Source organism: Mastomys coucha, unplaced genomic scaffold (genome assembly GCF_008632895.1).
Source record: "Mastomys coucha isolate ucsf_1 unplaced genomic scaffold, UCSF_Mcou_1 pScaffold1, whole genome shotgun sequence".
NCBI classification, from domain to species: Eukaryota; Metazoa; Chordata; class Mammalia; order Rodentia; family Muridae; genus Mastomys; species Mastomys coucha.
This window is the reverse complement of record NW_022196891.1, coordinates 29,714,468-29,725,667: the sequence shown is the minus strand read 5'-3', so window position 1 is coordinate 29,725,667 and position 11,200 is coordinate 29,714,468. Positions and strand designations below refer to the sequence as shown.

Sequence of the window (11,200 nt, the reverse complement as noted above, 5' to 3'; positions counted from 1 at the left end):
TAGAGAGCTGGCCCTGGTTTTAGAGTGAAAACTTAAGTCTTAGAGGGGGTTGTTGGTAGCCAGGCACCATGATGCACTCTATCAGCTCTCCAGAGGCTGAAGCAGGACTGGTACCCTTAGCAAAAACTATCTAAAACCACTTCAAAAAGCTCATGCTTGAGCAGGAGAGACAGATAGCACTGACTGCTCTTCCAAAGGTTCTGAGTTCAAATCCCAGCAACCACATGGTGGTTCACAACCATCCATAATGAGATCTGACGTGCTCTTCTGGTAGTCTGCTGACAGCTACAGTGTACTTAGATACAATATATAAATCTTTAGACCAGAGCGAGCAAGGCCGACCAGAGCAAGCAGAGGTCCTGAATTCAAATTCAAATTCCCAGCAACCACCATAGCTCACAATCATCAGTACAGCTACAGTGTAGTCATATATACACAAATAAATAAATCTTTAAAAAAAGGGGGGGGGGTGCTGGACAGATGGCTCAGCAGTTAAGAGCACTGACTGCTCTTCCAAAGGTCCTGAGTTCAACTCCCAGCAACCACATGGTGGCTCACATCCACCTGTAATGAGATCTGATGCCCTCTTCTGGTGTGTCTGAAGACAGCTACAGTGTACTTATACATAATAAATAAATCTTTAAAAAAAAAAAAAAACACCTCATGCTCTAAGACCCAACCTGTCTTGTCCTATTATTAAGGCAGTAGCTTCCCACTGCATCTCTCCTCTCCCTACTCTTCCCCTCAGCACTTCTACAAAACTGATCTAAGTCTGAAAATCCTGTCCCATAATACTAAAGCTAGCATAAAATACATAAAAAGTCACATAGCATTTAATAATTGCAAATATATTTATTACAATTTACATATTAGTTAATAATTATATACAAATATAATCTGAGCTATAAAATCTCCACTAGTTACACGTAAAATGACTGATCTGAAAAAGCCAACTCAAAAAATCTCATTCCCCAACTCTTTCTTAAATTATAAAAAATAAAATCTGACGGTTTTGATTTCAAGTTAGATAAAGGGCTGCCACATTTCAGCACTCAGAAATGTGGGTCCCCACCTGTACAGAACCTCACATGCTACGCAGATCTAAAGCACCACTGTATGACTCGAATGTGTAAAGTTTTCAACTAGATAGAGTCACCATGCGGCCTGCCTTAAGATGTTCTTCCCTTGGGATTGGGATGACAATGACAGTTTTTCTCCTTCAGTCAAAGACCCTTCTGCCCTTGCCACCTTCTGGCCATGTCTGCAGGTGTGAGGATTTTAACCAGTCATTTACTCATTTGATAGTGAAGGTGTAATCTGGAACAATTTTCAAGCACCTCAAACATACCATGAATGTACAGATGTTCCGTTCCAGCTGGAACAGGTGCTGGGTCTCAGAAACAAAAACCTACTCATCTGGATTCAAGTGCTGTAGCTACAGTCTACACACTGTCAGAGCTTTTCCTCCTCAAGTCAACAAGCCTGCTTCCATACAGCACAGCTTCTAAGCTAGCCCATTTCCACAGCACTAACCCAGGCTCTGCAATGCACTCTGCACAAAGTACACAGAAATGAGGGTTCTCAAAAGTAAGACCAATGTTTCAGGAGCTGCACTCTTACTACTGTGTGGATGAGCATCGCCACTGAGGCAGACCTTAGAGCACACCAACGGAAATAACCAGGGAGGTTATAAACTGAGGTAGTTACCCTGCTAGCTCTTCTGGAAAGCTCATCCCCACAACCAATTCAGAAGCTCTCTCTTGTGCATGGAACCACTAAAGAGCTGGCTACACCCGATCTCAACCTAGCCCATGCACAACAGGTGAAGCTGACTGAACAGGCCAAGCACACCTAATCAACACACTCAAAAGCAAGCTTTGGGGAGGACACTAGGCCTTTCTGGCTTCTCTATCTATACTTTCTGCTTGGCTTCTCTCTATAGAAGGTAGAACAAACAAACTTGGATATTGACCTTTGTATTTGACATTTCACACTTGAAAACCCAGAACTGCACGATCCATCCAAGTTTACAGTGTCACCAAGACAGGTTTGAAAAGTGCCAGTGCTGAGGCAGGGTATAAGTAACACTGGTTTTAAGATACATAAAACAAAATTGAATTTCTGAGAATTTCACATGAACCTCCTAGAAAAATTCCAGGCTTCTAAGTTACAAAAAAAAAAAAAGTCTACAATGCAATGATTACTTCCTAGAGTGCTTTCTACCCATTCTTGAAAGCTACAAAGAGCCACATTCAACTGGAACTACAACACACAGAAACCTTCCAAATGGACAGTTTGCACAGAAACCAAATATACTAGATGTTAAAATTTGGCAGACCAGCTGGGCACAGTATGTGCCTTTAAAAAGCACACCAACCCAGCTTTCCCAGTCAAGAAAGTACTGCTCGTGTGGGTTTGTGGCAGTCCTTGGAAATATCTTAAAATAGACCCAGATATGGAAAAAACCTGGATGTATGGCACACGCCATGTAAAATCCAAACAAGAGGACAAGAGAGTCTTTCAAAGTCATCCTTAGCTAAGTAATGAGTTCAAGGCCAGCCTAGACTGTACAAGACTGTGTCTTTAAAAAAAAAAAAAAAAAAGAGGGAGAAAAACCCACCACTTAAGTGACATAACAATGTCTTTTAGGTTGACAACAACAGGTTTTAGCCTTAAAGTAATTAGGTCAAATCTATGAAAGTAAAAAAAAACAAAAACACAAACCAAACAAACCAAAAAACCCCAAGCATAGCTTAACACTCAGGTTGAAGCAGGAAGACTGTCATGAGCTCAAGGCCACAGTGAGACCCTGCCTCAATTCCCCACCTCAAAATATAACAGACATAAAAACATACAAAAGCTATAAAGCCCATTAATTTTAGAACAAAAAAAAGCACACAAGAACTCAAAGTTCTCAGCTAAGTATGCATAATTTGAGTTAGAACTTAATGAGGCTTAAACCTTATGGTTATCCAAGATGGAGTTTTCTCTTTTTTGCAGTACTGGGGACTGAACCCAGGGCCTTGTACATATAGGCAGGGCCCTCTGCTACCAAGCCATACCCCCAGCCTCCTTTTCCATTCTGAGTTTAAAATAAAAAGGTCTTGCTACACTCCCTAAGCTGGCTTTGAGTTCTCTATCCTTCTGCCTCAGTACCCACGGTAACCTGCTTTGTTCTGTTTGTCCTCTAAGACTAGGTCTCACCACATAGCCCTAGCTGGCCTGAAGCTCGTATGTAAACCAGACTGGCCTCTGTTTCCAGAAGAAATGTTTTGAAAGTGCAAAATTAAACTCTCACCCCAAGTAAGCAGAGGATATTTAAAAAACATTTCTAGCTGGGCATGGTGGCACAAGAAACAGAGGCAAGAAGATACCAATTTCAAGGCCAACCTGGTCTACATACATAGACCTAGGCCAGCCAGAACTACACAGTGAGACCCTCTCAAAGACAAAACCCACATCCAACTAAATAGGAAAAAAGAGGATTAAAGATTAGAGATCCTTCATTATCAGAGTTGATGTTTCTAATGAGATACATTACCCAAAAATAATTAAACTACATCACTAGATACAAGTTGTTTCTTTAAATACATGTCCAAGGACAGCTGCCAGTGTTTGTTTTTAAGAGAAACCTCTCAAGTAAGAGACAGAGTGGGCGGGGGTTGCAGGCTGTTCACCCGCCTCACATTGCTGTACAACAGTAAGTCCTCTGACACAAGCTCCTGCAGTCTACTAAACATTCTTTCTCTGTGCTCAAACGCCAAGCAGTAGCCAATGGCAACTTCTGTTTCTTGAATTCGTTTCTGGAACCTGCATCCATCCCTTGCAAATTCTTCCCATGGTCCTTTGCGATCCTCATCACCACTTATGTAATACTCAGTAACTTCTTCAAGGAAGGTTACCTAGAAAGACAAAAACCAACATTAATAACTCAGATCTTGGGCTGGAGAGATGGCTCAGTGGTTAAGAGCATGGACTGTTCTTCAGAGCTCATGAGTTCAAATCCCAATAACCACATGGTGGTTCACAACCATCTGTAATGAGATCTGATGCCCTCTTCTGGAGTGTCTGAAGACAGCTACAGTGTACTTAGATATAATAAATAAATAAATCTTTAAAAAAAAAAAAAAAAAAAAAAAAAAAAAAAAAAAAAAAAAAAGAGAATTAACAGCACACCGACACCAGAAGGATCTCTGTGGATCTCTGTGCCCATCACCACCACAGAAGAAGTTGGATGGGGACTCTGTGCTTCTCCGTTTGTTTGTTATTTCTGTTAGCCTTTAATTCTTAGAGAAATACAGACATTCCATGTGTCAGAATTCTTTCCAGGCAATGACAAAGGACTCAGAGAGTAACCACATCAGAGACAACCTTAATAAGCCAAGGCCCCTCCCTTAACCCCAGGCTGAAGTGGGACAATCAGGAGTCTGAAGCCAAATGCTTTACATGAGATCCTGTCTTTAAAAAAAAAAAAAACTCCAAAAGTAAATAGTTGCTCTAAAGCATGTTAATAGTTACATCAGCTAATCCCACCGAGGCCTACAGCTTTCCTTCCCTTTACATCAGGCCAAGGAATGCCCCTGAGGACAATTAGTAGACACGTAACACCTTACTAGATATTGCAGTCTAGTGGTTACCCAATCAGTCACTAAGAGAAATAAAAATGAGCACTTTTATACTGTGGCCCAAACTTTTTTCAAAGAATTTTACAGGTTTTCTCATTTGAGCCCCATGCGGACCCCATGAGCTATGAACTGGTATTATCACCATTGCACAGACAAGGAACCAGACTGCCAGTGAGCAGCTGGAATCCCACAGCATCTAAGTGCTATAACCAGGATTCCAAAGTCTACAATCTGCTGCTTTGTCAGAATACAAAGTATTTCACAATCCATGATCCCAAGGGCGCCCTCTAAGACTGGACACTACTCATTTTTCCCACAGAATTAAAGAATGGCAGATAGCCAAGGGCTGTCAAATAACTACCATAGCTACACACAACCTCTTCCAGGTTTTGGTCCTAGTTCACAGTCAATCGTCTTAAACTAAATTGAGACAGGAGGCTGGCTTCAGCCATTCAAAGGCATGGAAATGAACCATGAGTTTTATGTACTCATTTGGAGGTGAAGCTAGCTGAGTAGCAGGGTGAATGTTTAATATGCAACAGGTCCACAATTTCAACCTCCAGCATCACAAGACAAAAGAATCTTGCAACTCTTCTACAGCAGAACTTAGTACTCCCACTGAGTAAGGCAGTAGATCAGGGCGTGAGAGGGCCCTTAAGTCTAGTCTGGCCGCCCTATCCCACCCACCACCAGAGCTGAGCCTTCTCCAGAGCCAACTGCTAGAGCCACTACTCAACTGTTTCCTGCCTGTCCCCTCAATAGCAGTTTGTCTGTCCTGAACAGGATAAGGAGAGCTGATCAAACCTCATTATAAATTATATATTTATAATTAATAAACAAGTAAATATAGAGGCTCTCTCATACTGTTCTAAAATTTATTTTTTTAGCATGACTTATGCCTCTAAAGGCAAGACATAAGATTACTACCATTTAGATATGTCCCAAGAATAGTTTCTAAAAAGCTGAGTGCGTCCTTCAGACCCAGGAGCTCACTCATAACTCACCCACTGCTTTCTCTTTCCAACTCAAAGTCTAAGAAACTAAAGAAACTCCCTCAACAGGAGACATCTATCTCTGTATCAGTAACTTCAGCTGAGGAAGCAGGAAGAGAAGTTAAGCAATGACTCTGAACCCTCCTAACACCAGGTAAGAACTCAACGAAAGGGCTGCCATCGAGTTTTAGGCAAGCCCAGAGGACCTGGGAAGCTGAGACACCAGGCTCAAAGGCCAGCCTGGACTCCAAAATGAGACCTAAAAGACAAACTGGCCTGGAAGTTCTGGCCAGCCTGGAACACAGCTGGCTGTAGGAAAGCCAGGTGTACTGACCCCCTACCCCCACAGCCCTCTCCCTCCTTTCTGAGATAAGGTCCTGTTCATGTATCTTTGGCTAGTCTGGAACTCACTAGGTAGACCAGGCTAGACTCCAAAACTCCAAAAAGCCCACCTGCTTCTAAAGTGTTGGAATTACAGGCACACACCACAACACTTTCTGGGCAAACAACTGGACAAATCTAATTTGCTACTTGATATGATCTATTCCTCTGGATTCCAATGGATAGGAATAAAGACACTGTAGCCATGAAAATAACACATTACAAACTCCCAAACAAAATACATGCAAAATCATTTCTAACTTTCAGGTTCCACCAACCAAAATGACAGCCCTGTTAACATCTAATACTGGCATCTCCCATTTGGTAAGAACATTTCTCTAGGGGGCTGGAGAGATGGTCAGTGGTTAAGAGCACTGACTACTCTTCCGGAGGCCCCAGCAACCACATGGTAGCTCACAGCCATCTGTAATGGGATCCGATGCCCTCTTCTGGTGTCTGAAGACAGCTACAGTGTACTTACATATAATAAATAAATCTAAAAAAAAAAAAAAAGAACATTTCTCTATATTGGGAAGACAGGTCACACTTGAATATCTCTCAATTCAAGCAAACGAGCTCAGGGACCTTCTTCAAAAATACACACAACTGTGCCTCCACAGTAGGTCATGCTGCTACAGTAACCTTACCAAAATACAACAAATTATTAGTCATATAAAAGAAAACAAACCTTTTTTCTCTTGATATGGGTGTATCTTTCTCCAGAAAGAGCCTCACCCAGCCCACAGCCTGGACAATTATCTTCTTGGCTCTCTAACAGTTGTGCCTTACAAGAAAGTAAGGTATGATGCCCAGAAAAGGCCACTGTGGCCTCAGAAGACGCCTCTGAGTCCTGACAGCCTTTCCAGTTCTTCCCTGACGTTTGAAAAGGAGCCTTAAAATTTAAAAGGTTGTAGGGATCCTCAGAATTACAGAAAGAGTTCCACAATCTAAGATTCTCTGCTTCATCTGCACTGGACTCCCAGTCATCCTCCTCCCCAGAACTATGGTCAGGGGTCTCGGGAAGGGGTCCCGCCTGAGAACTCCCTCCATCAGAGCTGCCAGACCAGGACTTCCCTGAATCAGATGGGTCTCTGGGGGCAATTCTGGCAGCGGTCTGAATGGTGGCTGTAAAGTTTTGGGGGTTGTAAGGATCTACACTGTAGAAAGAGTTCCAAAGGTGAAGCCCTTCGGAGTCCTGCTCCATGTCTGATTCAGACAGGGAGCCATCGCTATCAAAACCATCATCATCCTCGGGTTCCGCATCCCAATCCTCACTTTCAGAATCAGAGCTGGTCTCCAAGTCACTGGAGGCGCCTCCCAAAATATAATCTATCAGTTTGTTGCTACAAACTGGTCTGGTAGAAACAGGAAGGCTATCGCCTATATCTGAGTAGTCAATTACATTAGTGTGGTCCTCTTCACATTCTTTTCCCACAGGTAACTCACAAGACAGACTGCTTCCCTGGGGGCTTGGTGAAACTTCTTGAATTACCAACCCTAGTTTTTTCTCAGCGGGCTCCAGACTGGCCCCAGCAGTGGGCACCGCCTGTGCTTGGTTATCTGTACAATGTTGTGGGTCCATCCGGAGAAGGCAGTGTTCCTCCTCCAAGCTATGATAGCCATTATCTTGATCAGGGGTGGGTAACTCTTGCCCTTTGTTGGCCTGAAGGAATTCTAGCCTTTTCATACGGAGGTGGTGGATTTCCGGCAGGCCTTCTGTAGAGAGAGGCGGACACCTTCGCCACGCGGTTGCCGACATCTCTGCTCGCAAGGGCTGAGGGCAACAACCATCTTCAGATGGGGCTAGTGTTCGGAAATCCACAAATTGGCCAGCTCCAACGCTGTTCTGACAGCGCAGCTCTAACTGGGGAAGGTAGTCCAAGTAGGACGGGTTCAGGAGATAGGAAACTACCTTGAAATTGCCTAAGCTTTGAGTGCTCCGAGGCCCCGAGGATGAAGAGCCAAGTTCTCGGTGGGAGACTAGACCGGCTTGAAGACTACTGGGCAGCAACTCCACTCCCCACAGCTGCTGCTCCAGGAGGAAAGTGGGCGCTGTAGAGTCTAAAGCTCTTTCCTGAGCCTTGAGTTTCAACTCCAGGTCTGAGGACGAGCACTGCCACTGGAGTCCCTCCTCTAGCCAATCAAGAGAACTGACAACCAAGTCTTCCGAAGAGTCCAGCCGCAGTGAACTCAAAGACTTCTGCCCCGTGGGGGCGGCAGATTCCTCCCGTCCTCTCAAAGCTCTCAGGGCGCTGTAGCCTGCTGCAAAATCTAGCCATCTGGTGGAAATCATGCCCCCGAAAAGCTGACTCCAAATAAGCAGCTTCTGGAGCAAGCTAGGGAGCAGAGCAAGGAGCTGGGAAAGCAATTTGGTCCAGTACCTGGTCCGAGGCTCGGGCAGGGCGGAGTCCCCGGGATTTTGTCCAGAGGAAGGCGTCGGGAACTCCGAAGAGCAAGCGCGCGATCGCCGAAGGAAGGGTAGCCGGAACCAGGAGGCCATCCGAGGGACAGGCCGCTTCCGGGCCCTGGGTGTTCCCGTCTCCATCTCCTTTCCTTGGCAGCTTCTCCGGGCAGGAGTACAGAGCTCAGCGGCGTCAGAGCGGGATCCGAGGCCTACACAGTCTCAGCCTTGCCCAGCCACGGAGTAGGTACTGCGGTCCGCTTCCCGCGCCGGCAGACGAGGCCCAGAGAGCAGCGGCTTCCGCAGCGAGCGGGGTTCCGTACGGTCCGGTGGCCCGCGCAAGCGGTGGCGACCGCGGCTAGGTCCATCCCAGCGGGGAAAGGACACGTCCTAGTCCGTGTGAGACCTCTCCACCATAGAGAAGGCCGCTCACGCAGCGACGGCGTTCCGGGAGACCGCGGCCCGCACAGAGGCGCGAAACGCACAGACGGAAGGGCTGGGTGGCGGGCGAGAGCGCAAAGAAGCGAAGCTCAAAATGGCCGCAGCTGCACACCCGGAAGCTGCAGGACGAGACGGAGGGCTGAGGGCGTCTACTCCTGCCACCCAGCGGCGCCTAACGTCATTTGCTGAACCCCACCCTCACCTCCCGGGAGGCGGACTTGCGTCACCCTCGTGCGTGGCCGCTGATTGGCCGCGTCCGTGGTCCCTGTCGGCTTCCTTACTCTGGGTAGAGCAGGCTCGCACGCGGCAAGTTGCATCAGCCGGACCTAGAGTGTGCGCGTGCGCAGTCAGCTCGGTCTGGTCTCCTGGGAGACTCCGCGCGCCACCCTCTGGGTTAAAGGCGAGGGCTCGGGGAGGTGGAATGGGTTTCCTGAGAGCCTGAGAATTCTCCCGAGCCCTTTTTTTATGGATCCGATACGCCAGGCAACGTATCCGCTTATCTGATACGTATATCGGTCTTCTGGTATTAAGGGCTTAAGAAGACGGGTTAAATGATGTGGGCAGTACTGTATAGCCAACTTGCCTGGTGCTAAGACACAAACCACCCCTAGTGAATAATAGTAGTGAAAACGGAATCACTCACGCGTTCCTGTCCCCTCTGCTGTAGTGTTTCTAAGTCTCTCTCTCTTTATTTATTTTTTGTTTTTTGTTTTTTCGAGACGGAGTTTCTCTGTATAGCCCTGGCTGTTCTAGAACTCACTCTGTAGATCAGGCTGGCCTCGAACTCAGAGATCTGCCTGCCTCTGCCTCCCCAGTGCTGGGATTAAAGGCGTGCGCCACCACTGGGTTTCTAAGTTGCTAGCACTGCCTGTGGTCTAATTTGGACATCTTTCAGCGTCCATTTGGCAAAACGCATACCCCTCAGAAAGGAAAAACCGTGGTGTGACTGGCAAGCTAAAATCACAGGTGGGAAGAGTATTCATAACTGTGAACTCAGCGTCTCAGAAACAGCTGATTCAACTCATTTATTTCCTCAATAACAAGAACCACAAAGTATATATAGCATGCAGTGAAGGACAACATATTGGTGACTTTTATCACCTGAAAAACATTGGCTGGTTAACTTTAATTGCTGTAATAAGGGAAGGATTTTGTTTGTTTGTTTGTTTGAAGCACATTTTACTACGTAGCCCAGGCTACAAACCCACCCCAGCCTTCCTGCCTCAGCCTTCCAACAAGTACTGGCTGATTTATCTCTTGGGTGTGTCGTCTCTTTCCTTTCCTTTTCTTTCTTCCTTTTTTATTTTTTTGCTTTTTAAATTTTTTTTACTTTATTTATTTGTTTATTTGTGGCAGGGTCTCTCTACAGAGCCCTGACTTCTGGAACTGGCTTTGTAGACCAGGCTGGCCTGGAATTCTCTTAGATCCAACAGTCTAGGCCTCTCCAGCACAGAGATTAAAGACGAGCGCCACCACGCCTGGTCTTATTCTCATTTTAATCCACATTGCAAAGACCAAGTGGCTACCACAGAGGGTAGTAGTTAACCTGAGGAGGAGGAGGTGGGGAGGAGGAGGATCGTTGCTGCCCTGGGGGTGGGTCAGCTGATCCTCATGACTTGGTGAGCAAGGAACAAGCTCTTTCCTGAAACCAAGAGTTTCTACTGTTTACGCCCAAGCAATATCTTACTACTTGTGTCTGGAAGTAACTGGTTTCTTAATCCTAAAAGCTTTAGAAAAATGTATTAGTAAGGAGTCTGTTTTCATAGTAGCAGGAGACTCGAGTATGCAAATGATTTACTGCCAGCTTCAGTTCCTTTTTGGGGCAAAGCTGAGACGTTTACTTCTCTTCTAGCCACTGGGTGAGGAGCTGTATTCCTAGGCAGAAAGGGTAGGAACACAAACACTAGCTAATTTTCTGCTCTTGTTCTCCTTTACAATCCTCAATTGTCCACACACACACCCCCCTACAGAATAAAGAAAGGCTCTGTTCAGCCTTGCACTGCGCCGGAATGCTCTCCGAATGCTCTCTAGCCTTCCGTGGTTCTGCGGCTCCTCTTCTAGAGCACGGGACTTGTCCTTCCTCCAGGCATTAGATAGTCAGGAAAGGCCTCAACTTTTCTTGTGGTATATACACACTTACACTCCCAGCTTCAACTTGAAGGTCAATGTCTGCTTGAGGCCCTCGGTGACCTTACGGGTCGGAATCACATCTTTTAATAGAGCTTCACTGATTGCACCAGCCCTTCCTGTAACTGTTCCCTCCCATCCAGGCAATAATGAAAGAGCTGTACCAATGTTTCAATTTCCCAATGACGAGGAACTGTTTTCTCTAGAAAGTTCCCTAAAATTGGTTTTTAACT

At 45.8% G+C, this 11,200-nt stretch overlaps 1 protein-coding gene across 1 annotated transcript; it reads right to left on the bottom strand.

Annotated features, from left to right (window-relative positions):
• Window positions 1–832: 832 nt before the first annotated feature.
• Ppp1r15b (protein phosphatase 1 regulatory subunit 15B) lies at window positions 833–8,993 on the bottom strand. The gene is made up of 2 exons (XM_031382526.1): window positions 6,687–8,993; window positions 833–3,902 (listed from the first exon to the last, which is right to left on the bottom strand). Exons 1-2 carry the CDS (start codon window positions 8,541–8,543, stop codon window positions 3,636–3,638), a joined length of 2,124 nt encoding a protein of 707 aa, XP_031238386.1. The 5' UTR covers window positions 8,544–8,993; the 3' UTR covers window positions 833–3,635.
• Between the last annotated feature and the right edge of the window lie 2,207 nt (window positions 8,994–11,200).

Excerpts from the sequence above, each read along its gene's own strand:
- Ppp1r15b (XM_031382526.1), bottom strand. The coding sequence starts at position 8,543 with ATGGAGACGGGAACACCCAGGGCCCGGAAGCGGCCTGTCCCTCGGATG. Across the intron at positions 3,903-6,686 it reads CCCATATCAAGAGAAAAAAG|GTAACCTTCCTTGAAGAAGT; the intron begins GTTTGTTTTCTT and ends TTGTCTTTCTAG.